This window comes from Anas platyrhynchos, chromosome 29 (genome assembly GCF_047663525.1).
Source record: "Anas platyrhynchos isolate ZD024472 breed Pekin duck chromosome 29, IASCAAS_PekinDuck_T2T, whole genome shotgun sequence".
NCBI classification, from domain to species: domain Eukaryota; kingdom Metazoa; phylum Chordata; class Aves; order Anseriformes; family Anatidae; genus Anas; species Anas platyrhynchos.
The window spans coordinates 2936692-2954499 of record NC_092615.1 but is presented as its reverse complement, the minus strand read 5'-3'; the positions used below and the strand labels follow the sequence as shown (position 1 = coordinate 2954499).

General features: G+C 45.2%; 1 protein-coding gene across 4 annotated transcripts; it reads left to right on the top strand.

The window, feature by feature from the left end:
* The first annotated feature begins 2838 nt into the window (after positions 1–2838).
* Positions 2839–17043, top strand: UHRF1 (ubiquitin like with PHD and ring finger domains 1). Of its 4 annotated transcripts, none has more exons than XM_027471892.3 (17): positions 2839–2975; positions 4735–4908; positions 7081–7344; positions 8076–8239; positions 8620–8835; positions 9649–9755; positions 9934–10120; positions 10927–11050; positions 11138–11245; positions 12027–12131; positions 12431–12537; positions 13338–13500; positions 13603–13740; positions 14128–14239; positions 14363–14523; positions 14862–14960; positions 15570–17043. In XM_027471892.3, the coding sequence occupies exons 2-17, from the start codon at positions 4756–4758 to the stop codon at positions 15714–15716; spliced, it is 2355 nt and encodes a 784-aa protein (XP_027327693.1). In that variant the 5' UTR covers positions 2839–2975; positions 4735–4755; the 3' UTR covers positions 15717–17043. The 4 variants fall into 4 exon arrangements, with proteins under 4 accessions (XP_027327693.1, XP_027327694.1, XP_027327695.1 ...); XM_027471893.3 differs by lacking the exon at positions 2839–2975 and adding an exon at positions 3436–3591; XM_027471894.3 differs by lacking the exon at positions 2839–2975 and adding an exon at positions 3474–3628.
* Positions 17044–17808: the final 765 nt, after the last annotated feature.

The following is a 17808-nucleotide window of genomic DNA, read 5'->3' as shown; positions in this document are numbered from 1 at the left end:
ACAAACTGATTTCCAGCTTCCCAGAAAACAAAACAAAACATTTTTCTTAGAAAAAAGCAGAAGACAGAATTAAGTTATTTGCACATCAGATTTTTATTTTAGTTTTTAATGAGGACATTCAACTGTTGGTGGGCAAGCCATTGAATAGTTAGCTGGTGCAAAGGCTCGGTTCTTGATATTTTTTCCACCTCTGTAAAGCAGAAGAGTTTGTTTCCTTTACCTGCTCTTGCATGTGTTCTTCATGACTGCCAAAGGACTCTTGCAACAATAAATGCATCTCCTCTACAGCGGGGATATTTCAGAGCCACAAGTCTCTTGAACAAAGCAGATGTGGCCTTTTTTTTGGTGAGCATGGAGGGGAGCCGGTGAGGTTAGGGGAAGATGTCAAAGGTGCTCGCTCCTGCTCCCAGCTGGCCTTCTGCAAGCTGTGCCTCGTGCTGTTACCGTGACCCTTTTAAACACCTGGAGTGTTTGTACCTCTTGCTGAGATGCTTCTTGTAGTTTTGTAGGACCAAAGGCCCTGCTATTTTTCTTGTGTCTTCAGATATTAACCAGAAAGGGGTGTAAAGGGATTGTAAGGCATGGACGGCGTGAATCACAGCAACTGTCCTGCCCACACAGGGATAAATCTGCCCCCCTTGGAACTGGAGAGACCAGCTATCAGCTCTGCTTTATGCAAGACTTGCTTTAATCATGTCTATCAGCTGCCATTCCTTAGCTGCACACCTGGACTTCCATTTCTCCTGAAACATTCTGCCAAAATTTCACTTTGAACAAGGAGACTGTTACAAGTTTGTCTCGCTGGCTGTGTCTTTTTGCAAATGAATGCAACGCTGCTTTAAATGTTCATAGACTGAGCTGGATATCCCCGCTGGCAGATGAACCGAGATATTGTTTCCTCGCAGCATGGAGGATTTGCCAGATGGCAGAAGTGTTTTCAATCAGAATCCTGACTCTGAAGGAAAGAAATGCCTAAAACAATCCGAAAGGGAGAAAACTAAAACTCATCAGCCTCTCAGACAACTGCAAGACAGGGAAGTCACGGTCCTTTTTTCTGACAGTCTGTGGAAAGCCGAAGCTCCCTGGGCTTTATCTCACATCAGAAGTGCTCTCTGAGTTTCTCTGGCAATGTTCTTGTTTTAACAGAAGAAAGGACCTTAAAATGAGAGTATGCATAATTTAACTTGTAATGAAAGCAGTGCTCTACTGCTAGAATAATCTAGAATTGAGCCTTATTTTATATATCTGCAGACCCAACTGAGCAGCGTGTAGGATGCAGCACAGCACAGCTTCTGCAGTGTGTGGATTCACCGAATGAGTAAAAGTTTCTTCAGAAACTGCGCTTCTTGCTTCCTGACCCTGATAGTTCTAGGGATGCTACAAGTCACCCTACACGAGCCCTTTCCTCGAACAGCCCCTGCGTTACGGTAAAAGCGCGTTCCCTGCACTGTGGTGGGGATCACCGAGGGCAGAAGGACGCGTGTGTGCGATGCTCCTGGACACGAGCAATGTAGTCCTGATGTGGACATGGGATGGGACCCTAATGGGGCGTATGGGAGAGTCAAATGCAAGGTGCTAAGGTGCTACCAGAAACACATTTAGCATCTGGGTGTCAGAAAGTTGACCCAAATAGCTAACAGTTTAACCATACATTCCTTGAACGTGAGCTTAATGGGACACAGACTACTCCAGGACAGAAGGGTCAGGTCTGTATGTTGAAGTGGCTTTTTTTGAACTTTTTGTTGCACTTTACAGAGGTGTAAACGATGCTGAAAAGAGACTGAATGAGGGTAGTAAACGGCTGCTGTTAAACCCTCGTGCAGCTGGTGAGCGATGTGGGTTCTCCACTCCTCTACAAATGGGACACGTGGGTGACAACGTGGATCCAGGCGCGCTGTCAAACAGCACAGCCTCCAGCTTCAGCCCAGAAAATCCCAACCTGGGTCACACGTTTAGGTGTGGGACCTGCCCTTAAAAGGGTGCAAACTGTTCTCCCAGTGCCCAGCCTTTCTCCCTGCTCCCTGCCAGGTCTCTAACTTCTGATAACCCCCTTGGACTGTGGAAGGGGGTGTGCTGCTGCAGTAGGTCAAGGTTAAGACCCCGGTGCACCTACAGGGGGAAAAATGACTTTCTTGCAAGGCAAAGCCTTCAGATGTGGGAGGAAATGAAGCCTGACTGCTGCAGGTCGCAGGTCAGATTCAAGGCTTTTGTGCGCTGACACATGCCTAACCTTTGGTACTAACCTAATCTAGGCCACCGACTTTCAACCTGGGATCCGTGGCTTAGCTGTGGGATCCCCAACAGATCCTAAAGGGGCAGGGGGGTCCCAGAGGGGGACACAGGCTGCTTAGGAGGCCTTCGCTTGCTGCACGCACCCACCGGGGCAGCCTGAAACCAGGGGGGCAGCTGGGGGCCACATCCCACCGACTTCATGGTGGTTTTTTTTTTTTGAAGGCTACGAGAGCTCAGCTCGGTGTCTGTGGGCGCGGGGGGGCGTACCACGGGAAACACCGCTCTGCCTTCAGCCTCGGCGCCTCTCGTGTTCCCTTTGTCCGCGAGGCCGCTCGGCTGGGCCTGGGCGGGTGGCGGTGCTGCTGAAGCCACCCGTGGCAGAGCCCTGCCACCGCCCCAGCCCGGGGTCTGTCCCCCACCATCGCCAATTCCCCGATTTTATCCTTTAAAGCTGATTCCGCTTCTCAGAAACCTAGCGATAAACCTGCAGTTTACTCGGTGGAGTAAACTGCAGTTTACTCCACCGAGCAGCCATCCTAAACACCCTTTCTCCTTTCTAATTTCCTCGTAGGGTTACAAGTGAAGGGGAAAACACCCCCCAGGACCAGCCCTGCTTTCCGTCCCGCAGCAGCGCCTGCGGCCACGTTTTCAAGGGGACCACGCGCAGGGCCCGGGGGCTCGGCAGCTGGCGGCTCGGATCTTGGAGGCCTCTCTCAGCACCACGGCACGGCCTTGAGCTCCCGGTAAGGCTTCGAGCTCCCGGTAAGGTTTGGAGCTCCCGGTGAGGTTTGGAGCTCCTGGTGAGGTTTTGAGCTCCCGGCGAGGCCTTGAGCTCCCGGCGGAGACGAGCCCCGTGCCGTGCTCGGCGGTGCCGCTGCGCCTTTGGAAGATGGCTGCTGGGAGGGCAGCCACGAGGCGACATTTCGCGCCTCCCGCTCGTTTCGCACACCCACCACCGGCCCGGTGTTCCCGGTGCCGTTTCCAAACAACCTAACGGCCCCTCCGGTACCGGGGCTACCGGGAGACCCTTCCCACCCACCACGGGGGGCTCCCACCGGACCCTTTGGGACCCCTCGCAGCGGGACGGGACGGGACCAAAGGGACCGCTCCGTGCCCGACCCCCGGGGGTGTGTGTGGGGGGGTCCCGGCTCGGGTCCCGGTTGCGCTGCGGGGCCCTCCCGCGCTCCCGGTTGGGCGTGGCCCCGCCCCCGGCGCTCAGTTCCCGCCAGCGGCGGCCAATGGGCGGGCGCCCGCCGCGCACGGGGCTTTTCCGCGCCAAACTCCAAAGGGCCGGGGAGAGGCGCGGGGCGGCGGCGGTGGGGGCGCAGCGCGGCACCGGCCTCCAGCACCGCACCGCCGGTGAGTCTCCGCCGCCGGCCCCCGAGCCCGGGACGCGGTAAGGGGACGGCGGAGGAGCCTCCCTCACCCTCCTTCCCCTTCGCTTCTCCCCTTCCCCTCCTCCCTTCCCGGCCCGGTGACAGCTGCCGGCACCGGGGGCCGGCGGAGCTCGTCCCCGTTGGGCGCACCGGGAGCGGAGCCGCTGCCGGGGCGGGCCGCGGGGATCCGGGAGCGGCCCCGAGCCCTCGGAGCGCGGCCGGGCCGGGGGGTTCCAAGCGGAGCGGGGGGGGCCGGGGGGCGGGCAGGGCCCCGCGCGGCTCCCGGGGCTGCTGCGGACCGGGGCTGGCGGCGAGCGGGACCGCACGGAGACGGCCGGGGCCCCGTTTTTTAATTATTTATTTTATTTTATTAAATTATTTTATTTTTTAATTTATTTTATTTTTAAATTATTTTATTTTATTAATTTATTTTATTTTATTAATTTATTTTGTTTTTTAATTTATTTTATTTTCTTAATTTATTTTATTTTTAAATTTACTTTATTTTCTTATTTTAATTTTATGATTTTATTTTTATTATTTTATTTATTTTTCTCTGGGCCGGAACGCGGCGCCCCCCGCCGTGAACGCGCGGAGCAGCCCAGCCCCGGGAAGGAGGGGGGAGGGAGTGAGGGGGGGGGGGCGCGGCCCCGTTGTCCCCCCCGCCCTGAGCTCCGCCGTCCCCGGCGGCGGCGGCCCCTTTAAGAGCTCCCCCTCCCTCCCCTCCCGTCCCGGCCGGGCTGCCTCATTTGCATAACCTCGCGAGGCTTCCCCCGGGGGCGGCCCCCCGCGAGAGCGCAGGGAGCGTTTCAATTGTGGCGCGAGATGCAGTTGGCGCGCGGCGCCCGCCCGCGAGGCGGCACAGGGAGGAGGGGGGGGGGGGAGGTAGGGGCGCAACTAAAGCCGTTAGGCGCCCGGCTGGGCGGGCCTAAACCGCCCAACACCCAATCAGCGGCCGAACCGGCCGGGCTGCTGGCCAATGGCGTGGCGGCGGGAGGAGGGCGGGCCGGCCGGCCGGCTGGCGGGCGGGGGGCGGTGGTGGCGGTAGGTTGCGCGGGGTCCTCGAGCGCCGGGGCTGTGGCCGGGGCCGGGGCCGCGGCGCTGACGCCGGGCTCGGTGCGGGCAGGGTGAGGGCAGGAGCGGCGCCATGTGGATCCAGGTGCGCACCATGGACGGCAGGGAGACCCACCGCGTGGACTCGCTCTCCAAGCTCACCAAGGTGGAGGGGCTGAGGCAGCGCATTCACCAGGTCTTCGGCGTCGAGCCCCACCGCCAGCGCCTCTTCTACCGGGGCAAGCAGGTACGGCCCCCCCCAAACCCCTCCCAACCCCCCTAACACCCCCCAACCCCCCCCCACCTCAGCGCCCCCTCACAGCCCCCCCGGAGCCCCCTCAGGGCCCGCTGCCAGCCGCGGGGGCTCTGCCGCCACCTAGCGCCCCGCGACGGGGCCCTCACCCCCCCCACACCCCCTCACCGGGGGGGTCCCTCAGCCCTGAGCCCCCCTCTGTCTGTGGGGGGCACCTCCGTAGCAGCGCTGTGGCCCCCCCCTGCCGCCCCCGTGTCGATCCCCGGCGGCCCCAGGTCCACCCCCCCCCGTGTCCCCGCTGTCCCCTTGCCCCGTGTTTGTCCCCCCCCCCAGTAAACCCAGTACTCCCAGTACCGGGCTGGGCTTTCAGCACCCGGCTGTGGGGTCAGCGGAGGGACCGACCCCAACGCGGGCACCCTGGGGGGGTGCAGAGACCCGGTGAGGGGGGGGGGTCACACACTGGGCGCTGGGTGAGGCTGTCAGCAGGCTCCTGCCACTGTCCGTGCAGTCAAAAAGCACTGAATCCAACTACTATAAAACTCTTATTTATTTTCATTAAAGATGCGCTTGCTTTGCAAAGTTAATTCCTTTCTGTGTAACTCCCCCAGTTCGTAGTTTAGGTCTCTTTTTTTTTTTCTTACTTTCTTTTACACAGAAACATTTACCCAGCGCGATCCTGCAGCGATCGTTCCCTGCTGCGCCCATTACTGCTTTGTCTGAGGTTTTGAGTCGTTTGAAACGTTCACGTGTTTCCTTAGCTCGAATTTACAAACGTCGAGGAAAATACTCGTTAATTTAAAAAAAAAAAAAAAAAAAGGCATCCTTTGCTGGAGATAGACCTTCAGTTGCTGTCACTTCTTTCAGAATTTCCTTTGAACTCCTGTGGTTTCGTGTCCTGTTCGCGTTCTCTGCTCTTTCATTTCTCTCTGCACCTGCTGTCGCTCGGTTCTGCGGTGGTGGCACTCGATAACAATGCCGTGTTTGTCAGATTGTCTCCTTTCTAAAAGAACGAGCGACAGTTTTTTTTTTGGTTTGGTCTCGTGTGTCTCTGCGAGTTCTCATCGCTAAAATAGAGAAAGTCCAGATCGCTTCCTGCACGCTCAGACCTCCGGGGATTGCTCCGTACCCGTTCTGAGCCATAAATCCGAATTGAATTATCGGAGCGATTCCCGTAAAGTGTAAATTTTTGTGGTTTTACTCTGCTTCCCATTGATAGAGAACAAAGCTCGGGGGATTGCTTTTTCTGGTGGTTTCGGCTGGAAGGGGACGATCATTTCCTGTATAATTTCTTAGTCAGACCTTAAATATGTGGTGAAGCTTGTCTAAACTTTGAGCTGCAGCGTAGTCTCGAAGTTATATTTCAACTCCGAAATGGTGGTGCTCCTCTGAGTTCCTGAAAGGAGAGGAACCTATTGGCCCTACGAGCTCCTCTCACTCCTTGCAGGGCTGGGCTCTTGATTTGACTACGTACAGCGCCAGACTTTCAAAATCTGTTCTTAAAATTAGAGCGGGTGTGAAATTAGGACCTGCCTCCCCGTGCTAAACGGTGATTGGGTGGTTTCAAGTTGAATTGAATCCTTTTTGATTTTTACTTTCAATGGAAAAACTGCGTGTTTGCCTGGAGAAAAGTAGGTGATTAATTCTTTGGCTTCTAGGTAATGCTGCGTGTAACAGAGCAATGTTCTCACAACAATCTGGGGCATGTGCAAATACAACGTAAAGACCATTTTGTGTTAATGTTTGTATTATGAGATGTGTCTCGATTAAGAAAATAGGAACTTCCATTAGAGTTCCTAGGTGACGTAGAATTATCTTTATATTTGATAGGATGTGGGGGATCTGTGGTTTAAGTCCTTCTTCCCAGAAGTGGTGTTCCTAGGGAATGTGCCACAAACCCTTCCATAGGACACCCAGGTTTAATCTGGGCAGCAGGGAAGCTTTTTTAGTTCGTGGAGTCGGTTAAAAAAGAGCATTTTGAACAGTAAGAATAACAATCTATAAGTATCTGTGCTGCTGACGAACTGCCAAGTTCCTTGATTGTCAATGGTTCTCCAGAGCTGTGGTCTCTCTTGGCCCACGGAGGCGGTTGCAACACGATGGGTGGTTTTGAATTGGAAAATCTCTGCTGAATTAAATAACCTGATGGTTTTGATGCTTTCCCTGTAGATGGAAGATGGTCACTCCCTTTTTGATTACAGTGTTGGACTGAATGACATTGTTCAGCTCTTGGTTAGACAAAGCCCAGCAGTGCTTCCTGCTGTTAGTAAGGAGAAGGACTCCGAGCTCTCCGACACAGACTCTGGCTGCGGCTCAGGCCAAAGCGAATCTGACAAAAGCTCTCACAATGGAGAAGGTGCCATGGAACTGGAGGGACAGCCCAGCACGGCTGCGCAGCCCGACTGGACTGACCCAGGCTTCGGCCTCTATAAGGTGAGTGGGTCACTGCAGGAGCGCTGCTTAAAGCCAGGCTGCGGGAGGGGAAGTGTTTCCAGTGGTTGAAAACTTCTGAAAATCTTTCATTCTCCAATTGTCTTTTTTTTTCCTTAAACACTCCAACAGCAAACAAAAAAAAAAATACCAGCCAACCACAAACTAATTAAATGCAACATGTTTTGGGTTAAAATATCTTATTTTTCATTTTACCCTTTTAATTAAAACTACAATATGCTTTTTCACATTTTTTTTTAAAGCATTGCAAGTACTTGTTTTAATTTAAAAACTTTACCCAGTATTTTTGCTTGGAGTGGTTGCATTTGTCAAAACTGAGTTTTCCTTGAATGAACCAAAGAAAATCTCAACAAGCTGTTCAGAATCGTTTTTGCTTGTCTGTTTCAATGGATTTTATTACAGATCTAGTGATGTCTTCATCAGATTAAGACAGTTCAGAAAGCCTCTTGTAAACTAATTAATAGCAGTTTATACAAGATAAAGCTCTTATGCATTTGGTGTAGAATAGATTTTGAGCCTTAGGGGTTTAACCTGAGAAGACTATCGGGCTGCATAATGGGAACAGGAAGGCAAAGGAGAGCTCAATGTTTAGGATGATCAGTAAAACATCTTGATAACAGTTAACTTGAGGTGGCTAAATCTTCAAGTAGATGTGAAAACTAATGCTCAAATTGAAAATCCATTTGGTGAGCTGTATCCTTTGCTTTGTGTAGATCAATGACTTGGTTGATGCTCGTGATATGAATATGGGAGCATGGTTTGAAGCCCAGGTGGTAAATGTAACCAGAAAAAAAGCTGCAAATGACAGTTGTGCAGATCCTGATCAGCAGACGACCATTCCTGAAGAAGATGTAATATATCATGTGAAATATGAGGAGTGAGTTTCGTTCATTTCTTGGCTAATACTCATTTGGATTGTGATGTCAATGGGGAATTTGTAAGAATTCATGAAAGTAGAACAGAACTGGGCTGTAATTGGAAGACATTAACTGTAAAACAAAACACGTGGGCTGGAATCATGTTTTTAGATGTATGAAATCCTATTACCCACGCTTTGAAAGGGATACAATACTAACAAAGTTAGGCTGACTGATTCTGGCTGTGACTGTGTGGGAGGAGGAGATGTTATTCTTCACAGTGTATTTGTATGCTCTGTCGTATCAGTTCTTAAATCAACTCGTCTAGATACAATTACTGCAAATAATGGTGAATCTGATTTGTCTTCTCTGTCCTTCCATTCCGGCCTTCTACCTCAAGTTATCCAGAAAATGGAGTTGTAGAACTAAGTTCGAATGATGTGCGGGCTCGTGCACGGACTATTTTGAAATGGCACCAGCTGGAAGTAGGACAGGTGGTGATGGTCAACTATAATCCCGATGAACCGAAAGAGAGAGGTTTCTGGTATGATGCTGAGATTCTGCAAAAAAGGGAAACAAAAATGATTAAGGAGATAAATGCGAAGATACTACTTGGGTAAGCAATTCAGAATAGAAATGGGGAATAAATTGAGTTCTCTAGCTCTGCTTAAGCCTTCATGAGGTCTGAGTGACTGCTGAAAAAATGGTATAACAGAAATGCTGAGGAGAGATGGGAAGCCGGGTGATTGACCTTGTAGTACTGTGTTTTCAATTAATTGCCACTGGAGGAATTGGGCACTGCAGGGAATCACAGGGCACACTGGATTCACATACTGCTGGGAAGATGCAAAGCCCCAGATTTGCTAAAAGGCCAAGAATTGTTTTGTTTGTGTTAACCATCTGTAATAGTTCTACAAAAACTTCAGTGTGCTATTTTGTCAGATACAGAAATGCAGAATAAACCCTCACTTTATAAGGTGACGAAATCAACCCCAAATCTCTTATTTAGAAGAAAGCAAGTATACATATAAGGGACTCTGAGATTTAGTTGCTGATGTATAAGAATTTACCTTCACGGGGTTGCCAGAACGTTCCTCCTTTTTCCTCTCACCATAGTTATTTTGACTTCATAACTCTAAAACAGGAGGGGAGTATAGTCAGAAATATTTTGTGGTGACAGCAGTCACTGATGGTGATTTGAATGCTACAAGTACCTGAATCTTCATTAGACAAAGTGTACTTCGTCTTAATGTCACAAAAAGTATTTCATGGTGCTGCTGTCACGCCCCTATGCTAGAGCAGGTGATGCTGCAGCAGGTATCTTCTGATACAGGGCTGACACCAAACCAGTCTGTGTTACTGGTGCACAGCTGTGAGTGCTGTAGGTTACTTTATGATCTCTTTGACATTTATCAACTTCTCCTTGTAGGGATGCTGGTGATTCTTTGAATGACTGCACAATTACGTTCGTGGATGAGATTTATAAAATTGAAGAACCAGGCAGTGCTTGTCCTATTAGCGCCAGTCCATTAAAACGTGAGTCTGCTGCGTGGTTCTCGTTTGTACGATATTGTCTTACCTTTTGCTATTCTGTTAATACTCCTTAAGTATCAAGGAGCTCACAAACACTTGTAGCTGTGACTCCTTTGACCGTTTCTAGTGTATCTTGGCACTTCCTGGAGTCTGAAGTAGTGTCGTTTCTCCTTGCTAACAGGACAAAATGGCCCCGTGTGTAAAGCTTGTAAGGACAACCCGAACAAAACCTGCAGGATCTGTGCTTGCTATATCTGTGGGGGCAAACAAGATCCAGATAAACAGCTAATGTGTGACGAGTGTGATATGGCTTTCCACATCTACTGCCTCAACCCTCCCCTTAGCAGTATACCAGACGACGAGGACTGGTAAGTTCTAAGGACACTGTGCAGTATCACAATCACCATCTAGATCGAGTAGAAAGTGAGGTCTAGGGCTTAATGCTGCCCTTAGGTGGCGATATTGTGTCTGTAGGAAGTGAAGAGAGGTACGCTACCCTTATGGGTGGTCTGCGTGGTGGTTTCATTGTTAAATACGACTTCGTAGCTTCTCTCAAGTCTAATGAGAGCGTGTTTTAGGCCAAAAAGCTGGTGGCTTTAAAACGTTTTATTTTTTTGCATAGTTTTGGGGTGTAGGTGCTTATGCAAATTGAAGTACAGATACCTGTAAATTTGCTGCCAGTAAGCTTAGCTTGTGTAGTTGTTTTTATGGGTTATTTATGGGTATTCCACAGTCCCCGATCATCACAGTAGGCTGGTGACATGTACTTTTTTAATATATGAAATACACATGCTGATTACATGCATTTACATATATATATATATATATATATTTTTTTTTTTAATCATAAATACAAGTATGGACATATAGGTGAAGGCATACCTTTAAATATATTTGTATCTATGTTGAAATATGCTGTTTAGTTGATGTATCCTGTTTCAGCATTTCATAAAACAAGTTTTATGACACAAATATTTCCTGACCTCTGCAGTGATTTAGAAGCTCATGCAAGGACAGTGGCTAAAACAGATCTAATTCCAGTATGAGGAGTTACTTCAGTGTCCTATCTGGTTTCATATGGGGAAATTGTAGTATCATAACTTGGTTAACTGAGAAAATTCTTTTTAATTTAAGGCTTTGCTACTTGCTAACTTTCATTGATTTGTGACGTTAGGTATTGCCCTGAATGTCGAAATGATGCAAGTGAGGTGGTTTTAGCAGGAGAGAAATTAAAAGAAAGTAAGAAGAAACAAAAGATGGCATCTGCTAATTCATCCTCGCGGAGAGACTGGGGCAAGGTCAGCTAAAGCCATTTTTATTTTGAAGAATAACGTTGGTGTGTGTTCCTTGTAATTCTTGGCTGACTGGTCTCCTTTTTGAAACAGGGTATGGCATGTGTTGGCCGCACAAAGGAATGTACCATTGTCCCCTCCAACCACTATGGACCAATTCCTGGGATTCCGGTTGGCACCATGTGGAAGTTTAGAGTTCAGGTACGAAGCTGAATCCTGGCCTCAGCCACTGTAAAGAAAAATGGGAATGATCCAAGTGTTAGATGTGAAACCTGAAGCAATTAATAGTGAAGTGTATGTCACTGGATATGTAAGTGCAGAAAGGAAAGAATTCTGGCTTTGTCTCTATCTAGTGTTCCATAACTAATGTTGTATTGTTCAGGCATTTCAAGTGTTCTTTTCCTTTGTACTTTTTTGATCACTCGAACTCCAAACCAAACATGTATTTCCAGTATTTTGCCTTGGATAAGTATAATGTCTCCTGTTTTTTTTTTTTTTTTCTGCTGGTAAGACTGTCTCAAGTAACTAGATATATTAAAGTTTTCTCAACCCGTATGAGCATGGGGCGGGGAGCCCTGATCTATCCAGCGTTTGTTTTTCAAGTATGACATGAAAGTCTTTCAAGACCAATTGCCTTATACAAGTATTTCATTTTAGTGCCTTCATTACTCTAAAATTCCTGGAGCTTGTTAAAAAGCAGTCTAGGTGAGAAAGATCTAAATTCAAATCACAAATTACACCCAGGTGTTTAATTCACTGGAGTATCCAACTGCTTATTTTTGAAAGACTTGTTTCCTTTATATGGAGTTGTTTGGATGATGGTGGTGAGGACAGTTTCATCCTGTAATATATGCAAAACAAACGCAAAGTAGTACTTATTATTAATTAGTTTAGTTCCAAGACCAGGGAGTGATCTCATTGCTCATTTGCTGCCTAACAGACCTTTGGATTGTATTTTTTCCTTGTCTTATTTTTCTTCCAGGTGAGCGAATCTGGTGTTCACAGGCCCCACGTAGCAGGTATACACGGCAGAAGTAATGATGGTGCTTATTCCTTGGTTCTGGCAGGAGGCTATGAAGATGATATAGTAAGTAAATCCTGATTGTTTATGTCTGAGAACCAAACTATCATGTAGAGTTCTTGTTTTGTATCAGACCTTACCTGTTAAGGTGTATGATGAGACAAGTTCTCACCCTGACTCTTTGCTCTGTTCTTGGCAAACTTAAGAGGGGATGACAGGCAAGTCAAGTCTGGGAGACTTAAATGGGGGTGTGCGTGTGTGATTTTTTCCTTTTTGCAGAGTGCAATATTAAAGATACCTAATAAAAATACTCTTTTATTTAATTACTCTTGTGAATATGTTGCAACCATCCATATACGTTTCAGGATCATGGAAATTCCTTCACATATACAGGGAGCGGAGGTCGTGATCTTTCTGGAAACAAACGTACAGCGGAACAGTCTTGTGATCAAAAACTCACCAACATGAACAGGTTGGCAACATTTGCACTCTGTTCTGAACCTTAGTAACTAGCAGTCTGTTGACCTGAAAACTTATTTATCAAAGTTGTAATCTGTAAAACTGACTTGTAAAACTGTTGTTTTACAATGGCTGTAGATCTGTTGTGCACTGGCAATGCTTCTTACAGTGTACTTTAAATGAAAAACGTGAGACTAATATCACTATAATTCTATGTTGTCTGAAGCTTAAGGAACAGAGTAGTAAAATAGCGTAGAAACTTTCATACTCTCTCCTGAATCCTTTGCAGCTACTGTTGTATGAGTCACCTCGGGAGACCAGATCATTCGTAATTCGAAGCTGTTACTCCTGCACTAAGTGTGGATTTGAGTGGAGGAGGTGGTCCATGCAATTAATTTAGGGTAATATAATGAATAATCAGTGTATTTAAAACGAAAACCTGATCCCTAGTCAACAGAGTTGTTAGTGTTACTTAGTGTTAGATACTTGTTAGATACTTAGTCTTAGATACTTGAAAGTGTTACTATGTAAGGCAAAGCAGTAAAAGACTGGCTACACACTTTTACCTGAGACCTGGCCCAGAAGGGGCTCCTATTGGCAGTAGTAGCTTCCAGGGTTTTTTTTGGTATGTTATTTCTAAGGTTGAGCACAATGCCAGTACACTGGTACTCCTTGTAGTAATGGTACCTGACTGTACCAGTGCGATGCTCAGTAAAATAGTATTCCATGCAAGCTCTGCTTTACTTTGTTCTCTCTCTGATTCTGAAGAGTTTTTGGGTAAATGCACTAAACTGAATGGACTTCCTCTTACAGAGCTCTGGCTCTGAACTGTAGTGCCCCCATCAATGACAAAAATGGAGCTGAAGCTAAGGACTGGAGAGCTGGGAAGCCAGTCCGGGTGGTGAGGAATGTGAAAGGAGGCAAACACAGCAAATACGCTCCTGTAGAAGGGAACAGATACGATGGGATATATAAGGTAAGGAGGATTTGAATTCTACTGAAGTAGGAAAAGGTAATTTGCTTATGGCAAAGAAGCTTTAATAGTATCTGGTGGGCTTGCTTCTGGCTGTCTTTTTAGGTTGTGAAATACTGGCCCGAAACAGGGAAATCTGGATTTTTGGTGTGGCGTTACTTACTTAGGAGGGATGATGACGAACCTGCTCCTTGGACCAAAGAAGGAAAGGACAGGATGAAAAAGCTTGGCCTAACAATGCAGGTACGCTTTTGGAACATCACCGTAGTTCACTTTGACTTGATGGTTAGCAGGAATTTTTCTATTATACATTCTTACTGAGGATAACCTGCTTTGCCTTGTGTAAGAATCTAAGAATCAAGATAGCCCCCTTCTAGACTGAGGGTGACACAAATATGTTATCTCTTGTGGGTTGTTTTCTTTCTATATCAGGAGGTTAAATGGACAAAACACATTTTTTGTATGGAATTCTTACAGTCGAAGTACTTTAGGAGGGCAGGGATCTATTATTTAAAACAGATAACCCTTGGAGTAACTCTCAGAGGTCATCTTTCCAGCCTTTAATAGTCTGTAAGTCTTTGAATTGGCCCTGTTTGCATTCAATGCTTTTTGTTTTGTGTTTTCCTGCAGTATCCTGAGGGGTATTTGGAAGCTGTTGCAAACAAAGATAAAGAAAAAGAAAATAACAGAGATGATGAGTTTGATACCCCAGGGAAAGGAAAGAGGAAAAGGAAATCAGCAGGTTTGTGGAGTAGGCAAGTGGATATAGAAAGCCTTGTAGGTCTTTGTGGATTTTACCTACTTAATCTTTTTAGTTTCTTTTTTTGCTGTTGTTTAAGAAGTCGCTGTGTTTTTTCATTTTCAGGTGGAGGGGAGGAAAAAGTAATTAACTCTCCTACAGGGACTCCAAAGAAAACTAAAGTAGAGCCATACAAGCTGACATCTCAGCAAAAATCTCTTATAAAAAGTGATGAAGCCAATGAAAAACTGTGGAATGAAGTACTAGATGCTCTCAAAGATGGACCGGTATATAATGCTTTCGTATTGCCAAAGTAGTGATAATTAACTATTGTACTCTTCCTAAACAAACTTCTTGGCTGCATAAAGAAATAGCCTCAGAATTCCTACATTTTTTTTTAATGTAGGCATCCGCAGCATAACTTAAAAGCACTATTTGAGAGCAGTGAGAAGGTTAAGAACTTGTTAATGTGGCTTTTTTCCATGTTGAGTTTTGTTTAAAGGAGGAAAAAAAAACAACCTTTTTATGTCTAAAATAATCCTTTGGTTTTCATTTTTTTTGGGAGGGAGGGCTGTACCTTTCAGAGCACAGTAACAAGAAGTTGTTTCAAACGTTCTCTTTACAGAAATTTCTAAATAAAGTTGAAGAGGCTTTCTTGTGTATTTGCTGTCAGGAGGTTGTGTTTCGGCCGGTCACAACTGTATGCCAACATAACGTGTGCAAGGTGAGCAGTTGCAGTGACTCTTCTGTTGAGCAGTTGAGCCTTGAACTGACTTGTTAAGTGGTGAAGCAGATTTTTTTTTCTGCCTGTTAGTGCTTTAGCAGGACTCAGTTATATATGTGAAAACTTAGGATTTGATGGAAGTTCATTGGTGTAGGGAAGTTCACTTTAAAGAAAGTTCCACAATTGTATTGCTACTGCCTGGTTCTTTTAAAAGAAGATGAGAGCTTCTCTGCAGGCTGAGTAATACTGCTGGGTGACACTGATGGATTTGTTAATGTCACAAAGTGCATGGTTTTTTTTTTTTTTCTTGAGGAATAATGTGAAGTGTTCTTGTGGAAGCTATGACAGTCTTTAGCATCTCTACCACATACTAAAATGCTGCCGTGACTGATGCGGTCTGTTGAAGAGCATGTGCGATTGCATGTAGTGATGGAAGTTTTCTCTCCGACAGCCAGCCTTGCATTGCTCTTGGCCTTTCTCAGCTCTCGTCAGCACCTGGGTGAACTAGGATGTGAAAGGAGCCTCATTCTCCAATCGGGGCTTTGTAGAATAAGCTGAACAGCACATCTGTATTTCTTAACTAATTATTTTTTTTTTGTCCTTCACCAGGATTGTTTGGATAGGTCCTTCAAAGCTGATGTGTACAGTTGTCCAGCCTGCCGCTACGATCTTGGCAAAAACTATACCATGCAAGTGAATGAAACACTGCAGACCATTCTAACTCAGCTCTTTCCTGGATATGGCAATGGACGGTGATTCTGTAAAGCACTTCTAATTTCCTTGTGTTCAAACTTATTAATGGGTTTTCAATGGGCTTAATTTAAAAAAAAAAAAAAGTAGTCTGTGTTCTCCCAGATCCCTAAAAAAGAAAGTTTAAAGTCTTCCTTGTTTTTAAAAAAACTATGAACTTCAAGGAATATCCTTCTGTATGTTTGTGGATTTTGTTTTTGTTTTAAATGTTGAATTTTGCTTTTTTTTTTTCCCTTCAAAACTGCCATTCATCAGCACAGATCTTTTTTTTTTTTTTTTTTTTCTATACAAAGTGCTTCCGGTAAGGCTGCTAATGATTGTGAAAGTTCTCGGATTGCCCTCTGTTGTCCCATTCCCACCTCCTCCCCCTATTTTTTTAATTCAAGAAAAATGGCTTGGTTGCTAGAACAATCTTCAGCATTTGGGGATTTGGCCATAAAGTTAGACTTTTGCATCACCTTGGCAGCATTTTGATGCTCACCTTGTACAAGATGGTTCCTGGCTTATGACTTTTTTAATTGCAAGTGGATATTTACTATTTTTTAAATAACTGGTTTTTATACATTTGACAGACCTATCAAAAGCCATTTCCTGCTAATTTTGTATATCAAAAAAAAAAAAGCTGCTTGCTTATAGTCAAGTAGTTGGAGCAATATGAAGTACTACCTCAGTTGGACTTCTTATTAGGGAACTATTTGTTCAGCCAGGTGCTGTCTTCTATCCAGAAATGCCATTGTGGAATATACTAAAGCCATTCTTAAGTGCCTTTTGTCCTTTTTGGAAAGACTGGGCTCTGAATCACCGTATATATTTTTTCATAAGCACTGAATTGTTTAAACTTGCCAACCGGATTTTGTTCTTAGGGTTAAATATAACACTGTAGCTGTATACGATTAGCATGGATTTGCAAACTTTCAGGTTTCCTCCTAATGCTAGGTGTATTATGGTAACATGAATTTCTTTGTTTCAGTGTATTTCTACCTAGAAATGGAGAATAATCAGTTTTGACTTTTCTTTTTTTATAAAACATTTTGGTTATTGTAAATGACACCAAGAAGGCTTGCTTTTGTGAATGGATTGTCTTTTTCTAACATTACCAAAGTTTGCAGTTTAATACCTCAACATGACAAGATGTTTTTAATCACACTTCACTGCAGACAGACTGGAACAAATGTGCCTGGCTTAAGTTTTCTTAACTCTTACCCTTTTTTTAAAATTATAATGTTAATATGTTAGGGGGAAAAAAACGTTTTATAGTTTTTTTGCTGAATTTGTCAATTTTTGTACAATGTGCAAGTTGAAGTTCTCAAAATAAATATCTTTTCAGATGAAAGTGGTGACTGTTTTCATTTAACTCTTTCTGAAGAAGGTTTCCAGATGTAATTTCTTGAGCAGGAATTTGTATTTATGTTCCATTATTCTAAGCCTCTTATTTTTTTAAGGCCTATTGTATTTCCACAATTTCTTTGTAGTGAAAAACTACTTTAATATTCTTGTATTCAAAGTATTTTTCTTGGAGGCACTACTATGAGGCCTTACATACCATTGAACATGGTATGTTCAATTTAAACAAACAAACAAAAAACCCACCTGGATTCCCAGTATCAGGGGGTTAGCAGATTTCCACATTACTGAAATCCAAATGTGAACTGGGAATTGCAATTGCCTGCATTTCTAAAGAATAAAACCAGAATTGTTAGAATTCTGTCAGCCATTGTATCGGAGATGTTTGTAGCAAGTCATGCGAGCATCTCTATCAACTTCCCAAACCAGAGAAATAAATTAAGACAGATTTTCCTAAGCAAACGCAGCTGAAATAACTGAAGAAATCAGATCAACATTTGAGATACTGAAAGCCAAAGCTGTGAAATTGTGCAACTGTTACTTTGTCTGCACTGTTTAAAATAAGTTTATATTAAGGATAGTGGTAACTTTAAACACTTAAATGTCAGGCCTTTACATTCCACTGAAAATGTCCTTTGACTTTTTATCTATATTGTGATAAGAATTGGTGGGTGGGCACCATTGAGGAAATAAGTGTATATTTCAATAGAAAGAACCTATTGTAATTGACTTCCTTAGTATATTGTTTTTGAGC